We start from the raw sequence: 22,008 nt of genomic DNA, 5'->3' as shown, positions 1-22,008 counted from the left end.
GGTTGTTACCCAGAATGCCCTATCTATAAACGCGTCTTTTTCCGAGTGGCAGGCAGTGACTAGTGGGGTACCGCAGGGATCAGTCCTAGGACCCCAGCTATTCACAATATATATTAATGATCTAGACGAGGGAACTAGGTGTAATAGCTCCAAGTTTGTAGATGACACAAAGGTGGGTGGGCGTGTGTGCTGTGAGGAGGATGCAGAGAAACTCCAGTATGATTTGGGACAGGTTGGGTGATTGGGCAGATGCATGGCAGATGCAATATAACGTGGATAAATGCGAGTTTATCCACTTTGGTGGCAAAGACGGGAAGGCAGATTATTATCTGAATGGCAATAGATTGGGAAAAGGGGAAGTGCAACGAGACCTGGGTGTCCTTGTGCACCAGTCGCTGAAGGTAAGCATGCAGGTGCAGCAGGCGGTTAAGAAGGCAAATGGTATGTTGGCCTTCATAGCGAGAGGATTCGAGTACAGGAGCAAGGACGTCTTGCTGCAGTTGTACAGGGCCTTGGTGAGACCACACCTTGAGTATTGTGTGCAGTTTTAGTCGACTTATCTGAGGAAGGATGTTCCTGCCATGGAGGGAGTGCAGTGAAGATTCACCAGACTGATACCTGGGATGGCAGGAATGACGTATGAGGAGAGATTGGGTCAACTGGGCTTATATTCGCTGGAGTTTAGAAGAATGAGAGGGGATCTCACTGAAACTTATAAAATTCTAACAGAACTAGACACTAGATGTAGGAAGGATGTTCCCGATGGTGGGGGAGTCCAGAATCAGGGGTCACAGTCTAAAGATAAGGGGTAAGCCATTTAGGACTCAGATGAGGAGGAATTTCTTCACCCAGAGAGTGTTGAACCTGTGGAATTCTCTACCACAGAAGGCAGTAGAGGCCAATTCATGAAATATATTCAAGAAGGAGTTAGATATATTTCTTAAGGCTACAGGGATGTTAAACTATGCCATGTTCTTCGCAGCCTTCAACATATCATCGATGACGACGAACACCTTGCTAAGGCCATCCCCACGCCGCCACTACTCGCATTCAGCCGCCTAACCTCAAACAGACGATCTTTCGCAGCAAATTACCCAGCTTTCAGGAGAACAGCGACCACGACAACACACAACCCTGCCGCGGCAACCTCTGCAAGACATGCCAGATCATCAACACAGATACCGTCATCACACGTGAGGACACCACCCACCAGGTACATGGTACATACTCATGTGACTCGGCCAACGTTGTCTACCTCATACGTTGCAGGAAAGGAAGCCCCGGAGCATGGTACATCGGCGAGACCATGCAGACACTGCGACAACGGATGAACGGACACTGCGCAACAATCGCCAGGCAGGAGTGTTCCCTCCCAGTCGGGGCACACTTCAGCAGTCAAGGACATTCAGCCTCCGATCTTCGGGTAAGCATTCTCCAAGGTGGCCTTCGAGACACACGACAACGCAAAATCGTCGAGCAGAAACTGATAGCCAAGTTCCGCACTCATGAAGACGGCCTCAACTGGGATCTTGGGTTCATGTCACGCTACATGTAACCCCACCTGACGTAGGGTCATCCAGACTCGAGTCGTCGTTGGCTTGTTCTCTCTACACAGATGCGACTGGACCTGATGTGATTTCCAGCAAAAAAAATGTTTTTTGTCTGTTTTTTGTTTTCCATACAGACCCCAGCATCTGCAACATTTGACCCCTTGTGACCCCACCTCATTGTTCTTTGATATAATGTTTTCCTGACTGACCTGTTTGGACACCATTCACACCTTTGATTCATAGAAGATAGGAGCAGGAGTAGGCCATTCGGCCCTTCGAGCCTGCTCCGCCATTTAATGAGATCATGGCTGCCGAGTTGTGATAAATGGCAGTTAGAAAGATTACCTGTAATCATCTGGCATTATTCTCTGACTATATAAGCTGTGTCTTTATGCATCTCTTCACTTCACCTGACGAAGGAGCAGCACTCTGAAAGCTTGTGATTTCAAATAAAGCTGTTGGACTATAACCTGGTGTTGTGTAACTTCTTACATTTGTCCACCCCAGTCCAACATCGGCATCTCCACACCATGGCAAATGGAATTCAATCTGGAGAAGTGTGAGGTAATGTATTTGGGGAGGGCTAACAAGGCAAGGGAATACACTATAAATGGTAGGACACTGAGAAGTGCAGAGGATCAGAGGGACCTTGGAGTGCCTGTCCACAGATCCCTGAAGGTAGCAGGACAGGTAGATAAGGTGGTTAAGACAGCACACGGGATACTTGCCTTTATTAGCCGAGGCATAGAATATAAGAGCAGGGAGGTTATGCTTGAACTGTATAAAACACTAGTTAGGTCACAGCTAGAATACTGCGTGCAGTTCTGGTCACCACATTACAGAAAGGATGTGATTGCACTAGAGTGGGTGCAAAGGAGATTTAGCAGGATGTTGCCTAGGCTGGGGAATTTTAGCTATGAGGAAAGATTGGATAGGCTGGGGTTGTTTTCTTTGCAACAGAGGAGGCTGAGGGGAGACCTAATTAAGATGTATAAAATTATGTGGGGCCTAGATCGAGTGGATAGGAAGGACCTATTTCCCTTAGCAGAAGGGTCAATAACCAGGGGGCATAGATTTAAAGTAGTTGGTCAGAAGTTTAGAGGGGATTTGAGGAGAAATGTTTTCACCCAGGGGTTGGTGGGGGTCTGGAACTCACTGCCTGAAAGGGTGGTAGAGGCAGAGACCCTCATCACATTTAAAAAGTACTTGGATATGCACTTGAAGTGCCGTAACCTACAAGGCTACGGACCAAGTGCTGGAAAGTGGGATTAGGGTGGATAGCTCTTTGTCGGCCGGCACGGACAAGCTGGGCCGAATGGCCTCGTGTGCTGTAAATTTCTTTGATTCTATGATTCATTGATCATCCCATTCCCAAGCTGACTCTGTGTTAACACCTCAGGCGAGCCGTCCCACATAGGGTGACTCCCTCAACCTGTTCTCCCGGTTACAGAACCAGTTTGTCTCTCAGGAATGCGGAAGTCTCTGTTGTCTGTCCACCAACTCACTCGTGACCTCACATGTTGCAACAAGTCTGCTGCCTGAGCAGTTTGCAGTGTTATTAGCGCTGTCGGTCTCTTAGCAACCACCTCCCTTATCGAGGCAAACGGCTCATCTCATTCCAAACTTCAGCATTCTCTGTCTTTTAGCTTCAATCTGTCTGTGTCCACCCAGTGACAACACTGAGCTCCTCCCTCCAACCACTGACACTCACCCTCTTGCTGAGAAAGAAAGACTTGCATTTATATAGCGCCTTTCACAACCTCAGGACGTCCCAGAGTGCTTTACAGCCAATGAAGGACCTCTGAAGTGTAGTCACTGTTGTAATGTAGGAAACACGGCAACCAATTGGCGCACAGCAAGCTCCCACAAACAGCAATGTGACAATGACCAGATAATCTATTTCAGTGATGTTGATTGAGGGATAAATATTGGCCCCAGGACACCGGGGAGAACTCCCCTGCTCTTCTTCAATGTAGTGCCATGGGATCTTTTACATCCACCTGAAAGAGCAGACGGGGGCCTCGGTTTAACATCTCATCCGAAAGACGGCACCTCTGACAGCGCAGCACTCTCTCAGTACTGGAGTGTCAGCCTAGATTTTTATGCTCAAGTCTCTGGACTGGGACTTGAACCCACGACCTTCTGACTCCGAGGTGAGAGTGCTGCCCACTGAGCTAAAGTGCCTGGAGCTAAGCCAGCTGGGATACTTGACATAGGATTACATCGGATATACGGCACAGAAACAGGCCATTCGGCCCAACCAGTCCATGCCGGTGTTTATGCTCCACTCGAGCCTCCTCCCGTCTTTCCTCATCTAAATCTATCAGCATAACCCTCGATTCCCTTCTCCCTCATATGCTTGTCTAGCCTCCCCTTAAATGCATCGATACTATTCGCTTCAACCACTCCCTGTGGCAGCGAGTTCCACATTCTCACCACTCTCTGGGTAAAGAAGTTTCTTCTGAATTCCCTATTGGATTCCTTGGTGACTATCTTATATTGATGGCCTCTAGTTATGCTCTTCCCCACAAGTGGAAACATTCTCTCTGTATCCACTCTATCAACATTTTTCATAATTTTGAAGACCTCTATTAGGTCACCCCACAGCCTTCTGTTTTCAAGAGAAAAGTGACCCAGCCTGTTCATCCTTTCCTGATATGTATACCCTCGCATTTCTGGTATCATCCTTGTAAATCTTCTCTGCACCCTTTCCAGTGCCTCTATATCCTTTTTATAATATGGCGACCAGAACTGTACGCAGTACTCTAAGTGTGGTCTAACCAAGGTTCGATACAGGTTTAGCATAACTTCACTACTTTTCAATTCTATCCCTCGAGAAATAAACCCTAGTGCTTGGTTTGCTTTTTTTATGGCCTTGCTAACCTGTGTCGCAACTTTTAGTGATTTGTGTATTTGTACTCCGAGATCCCTTTGCTCCTCTACCCCACCTAGACTCACACCCTCCAAGTGATAAGTGACCTCCCCATTCTTCCTACCAAAATGTAATACCTCACATTTACCTGTTCAGCCTTGGTCGCTCTGCAAAAACTCTGAAATGTTTAATAATGAAATCAGGAAATCAAAAAGCTCAGGTGAGGCAGTTTAAAAAGACAGTTCCTGACCAGAGATTGCTGGATGCTGACACTCGGTGCTCATGAGGATAGAATGTCCCATTCCCCAGGCACGGACATCCAGCACCTCGATCACAGCAACAATTCACAAAACAACAGCAATATAACTTGGAGCAGAGACGGTTAAGTGGAGCTGTGATCGAGGTGCTCAAAATTATGAGGGGTTTTGATCGAGCAAACAAGGAGAAGCTGTTGTCACTGGCAGGAGGGTCGGTAACGAGAGGACACAGATTTCAGATCATTGGCAAAAGAATCGAGAGAGGAAATGAGGAGACTTTTTTACACAGTGAATTGTGATGATCTGGAATGCACTGCCTGAATGGGAGGTGGAGGCAGATTCAATAGTAACTTTCAAAAGGGAATTGGACATATACTAAAGGCAGAAATTTGCAGGGCTGTGGGGAAAGAGCAGGGCAGTGGGACTAATTGCATCGCTCTTTCAGAGAGCCGGCACCAGCACGATGGGCCGAAAGGCATCCCACTGTGCTCTATGATTCTATAACATCAGCTTCACTCTGCTCACTAGTACTGAGAGAACAGGGAATAATCTTTAAATCCAGCCCAGTTATTGGGGGCTCTTAACATTAACAAGCCCCAGTTGCCTGAATTAACATGGTTCAGTCCTGGATGTGATTAAAGGCATCGGAAACAGTGGAATCGACCCACCGCAGTCACACTGTGGACATGCTGGTGTGTCAGCGGGTGGGATACACCAGGGAATCCCTTTCCACACACTGAGGTTGACTCTAATGATCGGGAGTCCTAGGGTTTCAGATACCAGATAATCAAGCTCACAAGAACACAAACTGTCTCTCCAGACTTTATTAAGAGCGCTGCATAACACAGATCGGGTGATAATTCCCTCAATCTGGAGAATAGAAGTACAGTGGATTCACGTGCGATCTTCTCGAGTCTGTTCCAACTGACAACGGCTTAAGTGGCCTGTTCTTATACACAAGCTTGGTTACCGCTCAGGAAATGGGATTGTTTGGACCCATCTGTTGACCACCTCCTGAACTCCTGCTAATTCAGGGAATTTAGTCCATCTGTGACCAGACTATGACCACAAGCCGTCTGGTTATCACACCTATATGGTCCGTGAGGTTATTATCAGATTCACACCCAGACATTGTGCCTTCACCTGTCTGGCACTTCATCCCATAACACGGGTAAAGGGGCTCAGTAATGTTTCATTCATCAGAAAAAGACAAAGTACAACATCATACTGGTCAGCTTAACAGAATCTCATCATATTTATGTGGCTCTAAATATAAAAGTCACCAATAAATCCAGGAGGGAATTCAGGAGAAACTTCTTTACCCAGAGAGTGATGAGAATGTGGAACTCGCTCCCACAGGGAATAGTTGAGGCCAATGGCATAGATGTATTTAAGGAGAAGCCAGATAAACATAGGAGGATATGTCGGAGGAGGCTCGTGTGGAGCATAAACCCCGGCATGGACCAGTTGGGCCGAATGGCCTGTTTCTGTGCTGTACATTCAATGTAATAACATGAACAGTCCACCGGCGCGCTCGAGGCCTTCCGCGACCGGTGGGTACCGGAGGGACTGGCGTGCATCATCACCACCAAAAATAGAATTTTAATTTCATTTAAGTTTCCTTTAAACTTTTTTTGGTTATGTTACAGGTTTTATTGGTTGTGATGGTTGACTTTTAATAGGCAATTGCCTGTGATAAGGAGAAAAACAAAAATAACATTAACAGTCAAATCAAGGAAATCATCAGCACAACAGATTGCAAGATTAAACAGCAGTACAAGAATTTATAAAACATTCATCCATTCCACGTTCATGTCACCGCAGCTGTCTACAGGGCCCTGCACAACAGAACAGTGTGAACTCGCTGGTGTCTCAGCAGGTCATTGGAGCTTTTAAAGCTCTTCCCACAGTCAGAACATGTAAACGCTCTCTCATCAGTGTGAACTCGCTGGTGTGCCAGCAGATTGGTGGACTGCAAGAATCCCTTCCCACACACAGAGCAGGGAAATGGCCTCTCCCCAGTGTGAATTTGCTGGTGTCTGGTCAGAGCCCTGGAGCTTTTAAAACTCTTACCAGTCAGAACATGTAAACGGTCTCTGATCTGTGTGAACAAGCTGGTGTTGCTTCAGGTCCCGGGAGTATTTAAAGCTCTTCCCACAGTCAGAACATGTAAATGGTCTCTCATCAGTGTGAACAAGCTGGTGTGTAGTCAGAGCCCCGGATCTTTTAAAGCTCTTCCCACAGTCAGAACATTTAAAGGGTTTCTCATCAGTGTGAACAAGCTGGTGTGTCAGCAGGGTAGATGAATTAGCGAATCCCTTCCCACACACAGAGCAGGGAAATGGCCTCTCCCCGGTGTGAACTCGCTGGTGACTGGTCAGAACCCTGGAGCTTTTAAAACTCTTCCCACAGTTGGAACATGTAAACGGTCTTTCATCAGTGTGGACAAGCTGGTGTTCCTGCAGATCCCTGGAGAATTTGAAGCTCTTCCCACAGTCGGAACATTGAAACGGTCTCTCATCAGTGTGAACTCTCTGGTGTCTCAGCAGGTGGGATGTGCAAGTGAATCCCTTCCCACACACGGAGCAGGTGAACGGACTGTCCCCAGGGTGACTGTGCGGATGAACTTCTGATGTAGACGGGGAACTGAATCCCTTCCCGCTGTCCCCACCTTCACCCGGTTTCTCCACGGTGTGACGGAGCACGTGTCTCGCCAGGTCAGGCGATCGGCTGAATCCGAGTCCACACATGGAACACGTGTGCGGTTTGTCCGCGCTGCGATCGCTGCTCTCTCCTTCCATGTACAAAGGCCGATGATATTCAGGTCCTGATGAATTGAGCGACTCTGTCAGATCCTGACGTGATGTTTGGTCTGAGCTTCCTGTCTGTAAATGCTCCATTTCTAAAACCCTGTAAAAGGAGTGTAGAAAGGGGTAAGAGGGAGAATGTTGTCTCATGTCCCCCTTCCCCAGCCCAGGGGCAGTGAAGCTGATTTTCAGGCCCCAGCTGCTGCACAGGTTGGTTGAAAGGATCAACAGTAATGGTGGCTGCAATTCCCACAAGCCCCCGCGCTCCAGAAAGCGCTCCAGCCGCCGCGCTGAGTTGTGGCTGACCCCGCGCATGCGCCCCATGGCCCCGCCCTCTCCTGCTCCACAGGCGCCCGGCCCGCTCTGCGCATGCTCAGCACACCCCCTGGGCCCCTGTCAATCATCCTCCCCCGTGCCTGCGCGCTGGGCCCGAGCTCCAGGCTGCCGCGCGGGGCTTTCTTTGTAAAGTCGGTGTTGGTTAAGAGCCACGATCAGTGAGGGAAACATAGAAGATAGGAGCAGGAGTAGGTCATTCGGCCCCTCGAGCCTGCTCCGCCATTCAATGCGATCATGGCTGATCATCCAAATTCAGTAACCTGTCCCTGCTTTCTCCCCATATCCCTTTAGCCTTAAGAAATATATCCAACTCCTTCTTGAATATATTTAATGAATTGGCCTCTACTGCCTGCTGTGGTAGAGAATTCCACAGGTTCACCACTCTCTGGGTGAAGAAATTCCTCTTCATCTCTGTCCTAAATGGCTTACCCCTTATCTTTAGACTGTGACCCCTGGTTCTGGACTCCCTGGCCATCGGGAACATCCTTCCTGCATCTAGTCTGTCTAGTCCTGTTAGAATTTTATAAGTTTCAATGAGATCCCCTCTCATTCTTCTAAACTCCAGCGAGTATAAGCCCAACCGACCCAATCTCTCCTCATATGTCAGTGCCTCTCTATTTCTGTATCGTGTAAGAGCAGGGAGGTTCTGCTTGAACTGTACAAAACACCAGTTAGGCCACTGCTGGAGTGCTGCGTGCAGTTCTGGTCGCCCCATTGCAGGAAAGATGTGACTGCTCGAGACGGGAGATTTACGAGGATGTTGCCAGGACTAGAGAATTTTAGCTACCAGGAAAGATTGGAGAGGCTGGGGTTGTTTTCTTTGGAACAGAGGAGGCTGAGGGGAGACCTGATTGAGGTGTATAACATTATGAGGGGCAGAGAGAGAGTGGATACAAAGGACGTATTTCCCTTAGCAGACAGATCAATAACCAGGGGGCATAGATTTAAAGTAATTGGTCGGAGGTTTAGAGGGGAGTTGAGGGGAACTTTCTTCACCCAGAGGGTGGTGGGGTCTGGAACTCACTGCCATAACGGGTGGTAGAGGCAGAAACTCTCATCACATTTAAAAAGTACTTGAAGTGCCGTAACCTACAAGGCTACGGACCAAGTGCTGGAAAGTGGGATTAGGGAGGCTAGCTCTTTGTCGGCCGGCAGGAAACAAGATGGGCCGAATGGCCTCCTTCTGTGCTGTAAATTTCTATAATTCTATGAATTGTAGTTAAAGGGACAGACACCCCACAAACTCCGTTCCCTAGCCACTGACTCCATCCCTCTCCCTAACATTTGTCTGAGGCTGAACATAGAAACATAGAAGATAGGAGCATTCGGCCCCTCGAGCCTGCTCCGCCATTTAATGAGATCATGGCTGATCATCCAAATTCAGTACCCTGTCCCTGCCTTCTCCCCATATCCCTTGATCCCTTTAGCCTTAAGAAATATATCTAACTCTTTCTTGAATATATTTAATGAATTGGCCTCCACTGCCTTCTGTGGTAGAGAATTCCACAGGTTCACCACACTCTGGGTGAAGAAATTCCTCCTCATCTCTGTCCTGAATGGCTTACCCGTTATCCTTAGACTGTGACCCCTGGTTCTGGACTCCCTGACCATCGGGAACATCCTTCCTGCATCTAGTCTGTGTAGTCCTGTCACAATTTTATAAGTTTCAATGAGATCCCCTCTCATTCTTCTAAACTCCAGCAAGTACAAGCCCAATCGACCCAATCTCTCCTCATACATCATTCCTGCCATCCCAGGTATCAGCCTGGTGAATCTTCGCTGCACTCCTTCCATGGCAAGAACATCCTTCCTCAGATAAGGCGACCAAAACTGCACACAATACTCAAGATGTGGTCTCACCAAGGCCCTGAACAACTGCAGCAAGACATCCTTGTTCCTGTACTCAAACCCTCTCGCTACGAAGGCCAACATACCATTTGCCTTCTGAACCGCCTGCTGCACCTGCATGCTTACCTTCAGCGACTGGTGCACAAGGACACCCAGGTCTCGTTGCACTTCCCCATCTCCCAATCAAGTGCCATTCAGATAATAATCTGCCTTCCTGTTTTTGACACCAAAGTGGATAACCTCGCATTTATCCACGTTATATTGCATCTGCCATGCTTCTGCCCAATCACCCAACCTGTCCAAATCATACTGGAGTTTCTCGGCATCCTCCTCACAGCGCACACGCCCACCCAGCTTTGTGTCATCTGCAAACTTGGAGATATTACATCTAGTTCCCTCGTCCAGATCATTAATATATATTGTGAATAGCTGGGGTCCAAGGACTGATCCCTGCGGTACCCCACTAGTCACTGCCTGCCACTCGGAAAAAGACCCGTTTATTCCAACTCTTGGCTTTCTGTCTGCCAACCAGTTCTCTATCCAAGTCAATACCTTGCCCCCAATCCCATGTGCCTTAACTTTACACGCTGTCGAACGCCTTTTGGAAATCCATGTACACCACGTTAACCGCATTGCCCTCATCAACCCCCTCTGTTACCTCATCAAAAACCTCAATCAGAATCAGAGCGGCCGGGCCCGGCGGATGTGCGGCCAGGGCCCCGGCACCAGGAAACCCAGGGTGCAGCGCCTCCCCCATCCGAGCCGCCACTTCCCGGTTTCTTCAGCTGGCTCCACCGAGTCCGACTCGGGACAAAGGACAGGAGCCAGGCTCCCAGAATGGCCCGCGGCCCCGGGGATCATGCGCACTTTCAGCAGGGAAATCAGCGCATTGGATAGAGCGGTTTCTGGGGCAGGGGAATTGTGGTTGCTGCGGCCGCCATTAGTCAGCGGCTGTCGGGAAGAGTTTTATTGCAGGTGACGGAAGTCGGTCCCTGGCCGCCTGTGTAGGTCTTTTTGTTGCAGCAGTTTGAGCTGGAGTGGAGATGGAGGAGAAGCTGCTGGGTTTTCGATGGAATCTGGAACAGTACCCATGGATTGGAGGGTAGCTAATGTTACCCCCTATTCAAAAAAGGTGGTAGAGAGAAAACGGGGAATTACAGACCGGTAAGCCTGACATCGGTACTGGGGAAAATGCTAGAGTCCATTATAAAAGATGTAATAGCAGAGCACTTGGAAAAAAGTGGCAGGATTTACAAAAGGTAAATCGTGCTTGACGAATCTACTGGAATTTTTTGAGGATGTAACTGGTAAAATAGATAAGGGCGAACCAGTGGATGTGGTGTATTTGGACTTTCAGAAGACTTTCGATAAGGTCCCACATAAGAGATTAGCGTGTAAAGTTAAGGCACATGGGATTGGGGGGCAAGGTATTGACTTGGATAGAGAACTGGTTGGCAGATAGAAAGCAAAGAGTTGGAATAAACGGCTCTTTTTCTGAGTGGCAGGCAGTGACTAGTGGGGTACCGCAGGGATCGGTCCTTGGACCCCAGCTATTCACAATATATATTAATGATCTAGACAAGGGAGCTAGATGTAATATCTCCAAATTTGCAGACGACACAAAGCTGGGTGGGCGTGTGTGCTGTGAGGAGGATGCCGAGAAACTACAGGATGATTTGGACAGGTTTGGTGATTGGGCAGAAGCATGGCAGATGTAATATAAGGTGGATAAATGTGAGGTTGTGGCAAAGCCACCAAAGGACTCCTGTATAACTGCCTTTAACAAGAGTGCTACAGCACCCAAGTTGTTTACTGTATGTAAATAGCCAGTTCTGGGTAGGTCCCAGAACCAGCACGATGACATCATCACGTTGGTCACGTGACGTCCCGAACGGCAGGAAACGTGATGACGTCATGACGTCAGACTGGGAGGTTCCCAGCTCAGAGCTCGTGAAGCCAGCATTCAGAAAAGACCTGTTGATTGTTTCACCTGCATAACATTGTTTATTCTCTAGTTTACATTAAACTTCGTTTTATTATCGGACTGACTCGACCTCAGTACTTCAGGTAGGGATCTGTCGATTCCTACAAGGTTATCCACTTTGGTGTCAAAAACAGGAAGGCAGATTATTATCTGAAAGGCAATAGATTGGGAGAAGGGGAAGTGCAACGAGACCTGGGTGTCCTTGTGCACCAGTCGCTGAAGGTAAGCATGCAGGTGCAGCAGGCGGTTAAGAAGGCAAATGGTATGTTGGCCTTCATAGCGAGAGGGTTTGATACAGGAACAAGGATGTCTTGCTGCAGTTGTGCAGGGTCTTAGTGAGACCACATCTTGAGTATTGTGTGCAGTTTTGGTTGCCTTACTTGAGGAAGGATATTCTTGCCATGGAAGGAGTCCAGCCAAGATTCACCAGGCTGATACCTGGGATGGCAGGAATGATGTATGAGGAGAGTTTGGGTCGATTGGGCTTGTACTCGCTGGAGTTTAGAACAATGAGAGAGGGTCTCATTGAAACTTATAAAATTCTGGCAGGACTGGACACACTAGATGCAGGGGGGATGTTCCCGATGGTCGGGGAGTCCAGAATCAGAGGTCACAGTCTAAGGATAAGGGGTAGGCCTTTTAGGACAGAAATGAGGAGGAATTTCTTCACCCAGAGAGTGGTGAACCTGTGGAATTCTCTACCACAGAAGGCAGTAGAGGCCAATTCATTAAATATATTCAAGAAGGAGTTGGATATATTTCTTAAGGCTAAAGGGATCAAGGGATATGGGGAGAAAGCAGGGACCGGGTACTGAACTTAGATGATCAGCCATGATCGCATTGAATGGCGGAGCAGGCTTGAGGAGCCGAATGGCCGACTCCTGCTCCTATCTTCTATGTTTTCTATGTTTCTATTTCTTATCGAAAGCTTTTTGAAAGTCCAAATACTCCACATCCAGTGGTTCTCCCTTATCCATTTTACCAGTTACATCCTCAAAAAATTCCAGTAGATTAGTCAAGTACGATTTACCTTTTGTAAATCCATGTTGACTTTGTCCAATCCGGTCACTGTTTTCCAAGTGCTCTGCTATTACGTCTTTTCTAATGGACTCCAGCATTTTCCCCACTTCCGATGTCAGGCTTACCGGTTTGTAATTCCCCGTTTTCTCTCTACCACCTTTTTTGAACAGTGGGGTAACATTAGCTGCCCGCCAATCCATGGGTACTGTTCCAGAGTCTATCAAATTTTGGAAGATGACCAGCAACGCATCTACTATTTCTAGGGCCACTTCCTTAAGTACCCTAGGATGTAGATTATCTTCTATGTTTCTATGTATTCAATCATTCCTTGTAGCTCAAATTCTCCAGTCCTGGCAACATCCTCGTAAATCTCACGTCTCGAGCAGTCACATCTTTCCTGCAATGGGGCGAGCGGAACTGCACTCTAGCCGGTGGCCTAACTGGTGTTTTGTACAGTTCAAGCAGAACCTCCCTACTCTTACATGATACAGAGAGAGGCACTGCCCCTTTAACTACCTGGGGGGCACCCATTCCCCTTTAAATGGCCAAGCAATTGTTTTTGTTGAAAAGGGGCCGCAGTCCCCTTTGACTCACCGCCCCCACCCTCTCACCCACCACAAATACTCACAAGAGAGAGAGAGAGAGAGGGAGGAGAAAGAATGCTGGTCTTTGTCCCTTTAAATGTGGCTGCCCACCAAAATGCTCACAGCACCAGGGCTCTTTGTTCTGGATAAAAGTCGAAAAGAGAAAAGGTTCACTTATTTTTAAATGAATCCACTTAATGAATAACCTTGCAATAAAAGTAATGCAAAGGAATAAACACTCACAAACTGGGTTTTTTTTCCACCCCCTCCTCTCCTTCCCTTCCCTTTAACAACTCCTGCAGACAATGAAAGCAGGAAAGCGGCCTGCAGCCCACCGAGGTCCCGTCCCCCTCCCTCCCGCGCGGCCATTGGTTGGAGGACCGTCAGCCCGCCCGGTCCTCCCAGCGTTTTCCGCGCTCCTGATTGGCGGGCGCCTCGCGTCAATCATCCCCCGATTACGCGCTGACGCCAGCACGCAACGCCCAGGGTCGGTTGGATCGGCGCACGTCACCGCAAGATTAAAAAAAGACACCCCAAATGAGGAAAAAGAATAATAATAATCGCACTTTAGAGGGGAGGAGGTTGGGGGAATTAATGAGTGTTTTCAATTTGTTTCTCAAAAAGAAATATTTGAAAAGCTTCCCAACGGTGCGAGGCGGGCTGCGCATGCGCTCCAGCCAGCCTTTGCCTCCCCCACGTGGGCCGGACACGCCCACTTGCCTTCCCCTGCACCAATCACAGCGCGGGCAGGCGCTTCTATCAATCGTCACCTGTCAATCACCCTCCCTTCCCCTGCCAGTGCGCCTGCGCGGGGCCTCCGGGTAGCAGACGGATAACCGGGCCCGGGGAAGAGGCGGAATCAGCGGCCGGGGTAAAGTCAAGTGTTGGGGAATCGATTTAAATCGAGGTGAGGGGGGAGCGGAGAGCGAGATTATAAAGTAAAATACAAGAAAAACCAAACCTGAGAGTTGGGCGGCGGAACCTCCGCGGACACCGAACGGAGCGGATTGAGACTCGCGGGGTGGCGGAGTGAGCCGGAGCAATGTGATTCTGACTGACGGGAGCGCGGACCAATAGGAAGAGGGCTGAGCTGGGAGGACTGAACTGGGCGGCCTGGTCCTCCAATCAATGGCGGCGCGGCAAGGGGGCGTGGCCTCCTCTCCAGCTCAGGTGCGCTGGGGCCGATTGTGACGCGCCGTCCCCAGGTGAGAGCAGCTCAGTCAGCACAGAGCTGGGCTGGAATCTGGGAGAGGGGCCGCAGGCAGCGGGCCTGGCAAAGGGGCACAAGATTCACAATACAAGCTGCTTTCAAATGCACAATTGTTTCCTACACACAGCCTTGGTCACTGCAAAAAAAACTGTAACAATTCATCATAACTCCGCTGCTTTAGGAGAGGCGTAGAGTGCAAAAGCAAGGAAGTTATGATGAAACTGTGTAAAAGACTGGAGTCAGCTGTGGCTCAGTGGATAGCAGAGTCAGTAGGTTGTGGGTTTAAATCCCACTCCAGGGAATTGAGCAGATAAAGCAAGGCTGACACTCCAGTGCGGTGCGAAGGGGAAGTTATGTTTGACAAATTTGCTTGAAATCTTTGAGGATGTAGCATACAGGGTGGATAAAGGGGAACCAGTGGATGTAGTGTATTTGGACTTCCAAAAGGCATTCGACAAGGTGCCACACAAAAGATTACTGCACAAGATAAAAAATCATGGGATTGGGGGTAATATACTGGCATAGGTGGAAGATTGGCTATCTAACAGAAAACAGAGAGTTGGGATAAATGGTTCATTCTCGGGCTGGCAATCAGTAACTAGTGGTGTTCCGCAGGGGTTAGTGCTGGGACCCCAACTCTTTACAATCTATATTAACGATTTGGAGGAAGGGACCAAGTGCAACATATCCAAGTTTGCCGACGATACAAAGATGGGAGGGAAAGCAGTGAGTGAGGAGGACATAAAAAACCTGCAAAAGGACATATACAGGCTAAGTGAGTGGGCAGAGATTTGGCAGATGCAACATAATGTTGGAAAGTATGAGGTTATGCACTTTGGCAGAAAAAATCAAACAGCAAGTTATTATCTAAATGGAGAGAAAGTGCTACAGTACAAAGGGATCTGGGGGTCCTGGTGCATGAAACACAAAAAGTTAGTATGCAGGTGCAGCAGGTGATCAGGAAGGCCAATGGAATCTTGGCTTTTATTGCAAGGGGGATGGGGTATAAAAACAGGGAAGTCTTGCTGCAGTTATACAGGGTATTGGTGAGGCCACACCTGGAATACTGTGTGCAGTTTTGGTTTCCATATTTAAGAAAAGATATACTTGCTCTCGAGGTGGTTCAGAGAAGGTTCACTCGGTTGATTCCGGAGATGAGGGGGTTGACGTATGAGGAAAGGTTGAGTAGGTTGGGACTCGACTCATTGGAGTTCAGAAGAATGAGAGGCGATCTTATCGAAACATAAGATTGTGAGGGGGCTTGATCGGGTGGATGCGGTGAGGATGTTTCCACTGCTGGGTGAGACTAGAACTAGGGGGCATAATCTTAGAATAAGGGGCTGCCCTTTCAAAACTGAGATGAGGAGAAACTTCTTCACTCAGAGGGTAGTAAATCTATGGAATTTGCTACCCCAGAGAGCTGTGGAAGCTGCAACATTAAATAAATTTAAAATTGAGATAGACAGTTTCCTAGCAGATAAGGGAATTAGGGGTTACGGGGAGAGGGCAGGGAAGTGGACGTGAGTCTAGATTCGGATCAGCCATGATCCTATTGAATGGCGGAGCAGGCCCGAGGGGCCGTATGACGTACTGCTGCTCCTACTTATTATGTTCTTATGTGCTGAGGGAGCGCTGCACTGTCGGAGGGGCAGTACTGAGGGAGCGCTGCATTAAACATAGAAACATAGGAGTAGGAGTAGGCCATTCGGCCCTTCGAGCCTGATCCGCCATTCAATGAGATCATGGCTGATCATCCAAATTCAGTACCCTGTCCCTGCCTTCTCCCCATATCACTTGATCCCTTTAGCCTCAAGAAATATATCCAACTCTTTCTTGAATATATTTAATGAACTGGCCTCCACCGCCCTCTGTGGCAGAGAATTCCACAGGTTCACCACTCTCTGGGTGAAGAAATTCCTCCTCATTTCAGTCCTAAATGGCTTAACCCTCATCCTTAGACTATGACCCCTGGTTCTGGACTCCCCGGCCATCAGAAACATCCTTCCTGCATCTGGTCTGTCCAGACCTGACAGAATTTTATAGGTTTCGATAAAATCCGCTCTCGATCTTCTAAACTCCAGTGAGTATAAGCCCAATCGACACAATCTCTCCTCATACGTCATTCTTGCCATCCCAGGTATCAGCCTGGTGAACCTTCGCTGCACTCCCTCCATGGCAAGAACGTACTTCTTCAGGTAAGGTGACCAAAACTGCACACAATACTCAAGGTGCGGTCTCACCAAGGCCCTGTACAACTGTAGCAAGACATCCTTGTTCCTGTACTCGAACCCTCTTGCTACGAAGGCCAACATACCATTTGCCGCCTTAACCGCCTGCTGCACCTGCATGCTTACCTTCAGCGACTGGTGCACAATAACACCCAGGTCTCTTTGCACTTCCCCTTCTCCCAATCTATTGCCATTCAAATAATAATCTGCCTTCCTGTTTTTGCCACCAAAGTGGATAACCTCACATTTATCCACATTATAGTGCATCTGCCATATTTCTGCCCAATCACCCAACCTGCCCAAATCGTACTGGAGTTTCACGACATCCTCCTCACAGCTTACCCTCCCACCCAGCTTTGTGTCGTCTGCAAATTAGGAGATATTACATCCAATTCCCTCGTCCAGATCATTAATATATATTGTGAACAGCTGGGGTCCTAGGACCGATCCTTGCGGTACCCCACTAGTCACTGCCTGCCACTCGGAAAACGACCCGTTTATTCCAACTCTTTGCTTCCTGTCTGCCAACCAGTTCTCTATCCAAGTCAATACCTTGCCCCCAATCCCATGTGCCTTAATTTTGCACGCTAATCTCTTATGTGGGACCTTATCGAAAGCCTTCTGAAAGTCCAAATACACCACATCCACTGGTTCTCCCCCATCCACCCTACCAGTTACATCCTCAAAAAACTCCAGTAGATTCGTCAAGCATGACTTACCTTTTGTAAATCCATGTTGACTTTGTCCGATCCTGTCACTGCTTTCCAAGTGCTCTGCAATTACATCTTTTATAATAGACTCTAGCATTTTCCCCACTACCGATGTCAGGCTTACCGGTCTATAATTCCCCGCTTTTTCTCTACCACCTTTTTTGAATAGTAGGGTAACATTAGCTACCCTCCAATCCATGGGTACTGTTCCAGAATCTATCGAGTTCTGGAAGATGACCAGCAATGCATCTACTATCTCTAGGGCCACTTCCTTAAGTACCCTGGGATGTAGACCATCAGGCCCTGGGGATTTATCGGCCTTCAATCCCATCAATTTTCCTAACACCATTTCCCTACAAATACTGATTTCTTTCAGTTCCTCCCTTTCATCAAACCCTATGTTCCCCGGCATCTCTGGGAGGTTATTTGTGTCCTCCTTTGTGAAGGCAGAACCAAAGTATGTATTTAGTTGGTCTGCCATTTCTTTGTTTCCCATTATAAATTCCCCTGATTCTGACTGCAAGGGACCTACGCTTGACTTCACCAATCTTTTTCTCTTCACATATCTATAAAAGCTTTTACAGTCAGTTTTTATGTTCCCTGCAAGCTTACTCTCATATTCTATTTTCCCTTTCTTAATTAATCCCTTTGTCCTCCTTTGTTGACTCCTAAACTGCTCCCAATCCTCAGGATTATTGCTTTTTCTGGCCAATTTATATGCCCTCTCCTTGGATCTTATGCTATCCCTAATTTCCCTTGTTAGCCACGTCTCTCTCTGAGTCACCTTTTTTGTTTTATTTTTATGCCAAACTGGGTTGAACAAATTCTGTAGCTCATCCATTCGGCCTTTGAATGTTTGCCATTGCCTATCCACCGTCAACCCTTTGAGTGACATTCCCCAATCAATCCTACCCAACTCGCTCCTCAGACCATCGTAGTTTCCTTTATTTAAATTGAGGACCCTAGTCTCTGAGTCAACTACTTCATTCTCCATCCTAATGAAGAATTCGATCATATTATGATCGCTCCGACCCAAGGGGCCTCGTACAACAAGATTGCTAATTAATCCTTTCTCGTTACATAATACCCAGTCTAAGATGGCCTGATCTCTGGTTGGTTCCTCGACATATTGGTCCAGGAAACCATCCCGTAAACACTCCAGGAATTCCTCCTCCACAGTATTGTTACTAATTTGGTTGGCCCAATCTATATGTAGATTAAAGTCACCCATGATGACTGCTGTGCCCTTATTGCACGTTTCTTTAATTTCCCTTTTAATGCCATCCCCAACCTCCGCCTTACTGTTTGGAGGTCTATATACCACTCCCACTAATGTTTTTTTCTCCTTAGTATTTCTCAATTCTACCCATACAGATTCCACCTCATCAGAGCTAATATCCTTCATTACAATTGTATGAATCCCTTCTTTAACCAGTAATGCTACCCCACCTCCCTTTCCTTTTTGCCGATCTTTCCTGAATATCGAATACCCCTGGATGTTGAGTTCCCAGTCTTGGCCATCCTTGAGCCACGTTTCCGTAATCCCAACCAAATCATATTCGTTTACCTCTATTTGCGCAGCCAATTCATCCACCTTATTACAAATGCTCCTCGCATTAAGTCACAAAGCCTTCAGGCTTGTTTTTTTAACGCTCTTAGAACTATTAGAAATTATTATTTACTGTGGCCATGTTTGATTTAAACCGTTGATTTCTCTGACTGCCACTTTTGTTTTTCTCCATCCTATCTCTTGCTTTTATCCCTGTTTTCCTTTCCTCTGTCTCCCTGCTCAGGTTCCCAACCCCCTGCCGTTGTCGGAGGGTCAGTGCTCAGGGAGCGCTGCTCCATCGGAGGGGCAGTACTGCGGAAGAGCCGCATTGTCGGAGGGGCAGTGTTCAGGGAGCGCCGCACTGTCAGAGGTACCCGTCCTACGGATGAGACGTTAAACCGAGGCCCCCGTCTGCCCCCTCAGGTGGACGTAAAAGATCCCGTGGCACTATTTCGAAGAAGTTATCCCCGGTGTTTTGAACCCAATATTTATCCCTCAATCAACATGATGAAAAAGTAGATTATCTGGTCATTATCACATTGCTGTTTGTGGGAGCTTGCTGTGCACAAATTTGCTGCCACGTTTCCCACATTACAACAGTGACTACACTTCAAAAAGTACTTCATTGGCTGTAAAGCGCTTTGGGACGTCCGGTGGTCATGAAAGGCGGTTAAGAAGGCAAATGGTATGCTGGCCTTCATTACAAGAGGATTTGAGTACAGGAGTAAAGAAGTCTTACTCCAATTATATCTTCTTTCTTCTTAGGCAGTCCCTCGCAACCGAGGATGACTTGCTTACACATTAAAAATGAGTTCTCACGTGACTGACGAGTCCAATGCGGGACCTACAGTCTCTTTCACAGGTGGGCAGACAGTGGTTGAAGGGGTGGGTGGGTGGGTGGGTGGGGTGCTTGGGTTGATGTGCACTCCTTGCGCTTGGCTTCCGCTTGCTCCCGGCGAAGAGACTCAAGGTGTTCGGCGCCGTCCCGGATGCTTCTTCAGTATATTCAAAACAGTGATCAATAGATTTCTGACTAGTAAGGGCATCAAGGGATATGGCGATAGGGCTGGTGAATGGAGTTGAGGCAGAAGATCAGCCATGATCTCATTGAATGACGGGGCCGGCTCGATGGGCCGAATGGCCGACTCCTGCTCCTATTTCTTATGTTCTTACAAATGCAAGTCTTTCTTTCTTATTGTGTCCAATTCTGGGCACCGCACTTTAGGAAGAATGTGAAGACCTTAGAGAGGCTGCAGAAAAGATTTACCAGAATGGTACCAGGGATGAGGGACTTCAGTTATGTGGAGAAGCTGTGGTTGTTCTCCTTAGAGCAGAGAAGGTTAAGGGGAGATTTGATGGAGGTGTTCAAAATCGTGAGGGGGGTCTGGACAGAGTAGAATGAGGGAAACTGTTCCCATTGGCGGAAGGCTCGAGAACCAGAGGACACAGATTTAAGGTGATTGTCAGAAGGTCCAAAGGCTCCTCACAGCTTACTGTCCCACCTAGCTTTGTATCATCAGCAAACTTGGATACATTACACTCGGTCCCTTCATCTAGGTCATTAATATAGATTGTAAATAGCTGAGGCCCCAACACTGATCCACGCGGCACCCCACTAGATACAGCCTGCCAACCTGAAAAAGATCCGTTGATCCCTACTCTCTGTTTTCAGTCCGTTAACCAATCCTCTATCCATGCTACTATATTACCCCCAACCCCATGAGCCCTAATCTTGTGTAATAACCTTTTATGTGGCACCTTATCAAATGCCTTTTGGAAATCCAAATATACTACATCCACTGGTTCCCCTCTATCTACCCTGCTAGTTACATCCTCAAAAAACTCTAATAAATTTGTCAAACATGATTTCCTTTTCATAAAACCATGTTGACTGCCTAATCATGTTATAATTTTCTAAGTGACTTGATACCACTTCCTTAACAATGGATTCCAGCATTTTCCCGATGACTGATGTAGCTTTCAAAAACTCTTGTAATAATGTGTCCATGACTACACAAACCGCTCTGGGTCCACGTATATTGTGTATCAGTAAAACAGTCCGTGACTACACAAACCACTCTGGGTCCAGGTATATTGTGTATCAGTAAAACAGTCCATGACTACACAAACCACTCTGGGTCCAGGTATATTGTGTATCAGTAAAACAGTCCATGACTACACAAACCACTCTGGGTACAGGTATATTGTGTATCAGTAAAACAGTCCGTGACTACACAAACCACTCTGGGTCCAGGTATATTGTGTGTCAGTAAAACAGTCCGTGACTACACAAACCACTCTGGGTACAGGTATATTGTATCTATATATATAAAGCGGCTCTTCTGTCTGTCTGTCTGTCTGTCCGCCTGGTCTCTATACGTTTGGAAGTTACAGAGCGTACCGACGCGCGCGTCGCCTCAAAAGAAAGCTTGCGATTCCGGACCGGTCATCGGCGTATTTACGTTTCAGCCGGACAAAAATCCCGCCCGCGGTATCCAAAAACGTTCAGCGTTCCGCTCATTAGCATCTCATTAGCGACCGTGTGACGTCGAGGTCTTCCTACAGTTGAGTGTCGAGTGACTCGACAATTGACCAATCCTACGCTTCGGTGACCTGACCGGTGCGTGTGTGGGCGGGCCTTATCCTTCTGAACCGAGGTGAGTGGCCGCCATCTTGATTTTTCACGATTTTTTCCCCCACACTTTCTGTGTGTTAGGGAACTAAGGTAAATATTTGAATTATGTGTTAGGGAATTAATTAACAATTTATTTCAGTTTTATATTGTGTTTAGCAACCCCCCCTCCTCCTCACCCTCGCGCAGGGGGGACTCGGTGCTGGTCTCCAGGCCCGCTGCAGGCAGGCCTGAAGCTCCAAAAATTTCTCTCTCTCTCTCTCTTCCCTCTCTCTCCTTCTCCTCTTCCCTCTCCTTCTACTCTTCCCTCTCTCTCCTTCTCCTCTTCCCTCTCTGTCTCTCTCTACTTCCGTCTCTCAGGTTTGACGGTGTCGGGGCCCGAAGTGAGCCGCTCTGACGGCGGCCAGCCCGCGGGGTTTCC

The 22,008-nt window shown here is 47.8% G+C and overlaps 1 protein-coding gene across 1 annotated transcript; it reads right to left on the bottom strand.

Annotated features, from left to right (window-relative positions):
* Window positions 1-6,273: 6,273 nt before the first annotated feature.
* Window positions 6,274-13,448, bottom strand: LOC147083841 (uncharacterized). The gene is made up of 2 exons (XM_085980103.1): window positions 13,303-13,448; window positions 6,274-7,589 (listed from the first exon to the last, which is right to left on the bottom strand). Exon 2 carries the CDS (start codon window positions 7,577-7,579, stop codon window positions 6,749-6,751), a length of 831 nt encoding a protein of 276 aa, XP_085836229.1. The 5' UTR covers window positions 7,580-7,589; window positions 13,303-13,448; the 3' UTR covers window positions 6,274-6,748.
* Between the last annotated feature and the right edge of the window lie 8,560 nt (window positions 13,449-22,008).

Source organism: Somniosus microcephalus, unplaced genomic scaffold (assembly GCF_052327205.1).
Source record: "Somniosus microcephalus isolate GS21.2 unplaced genomic scaffold, FLI_Smic_1.0 scaffold38, whole genome shotgun sequence".
Taxonomy (NCBI): Eukaryota; Metazoa; Chordata; class Chondrichthyes; order Squaliformes; family Somniosidae; genus Somniosus; species Somniosus microcephalus.
This window is presented reverse-complemented; position numbering and strand designations above follow the sequence as displayed.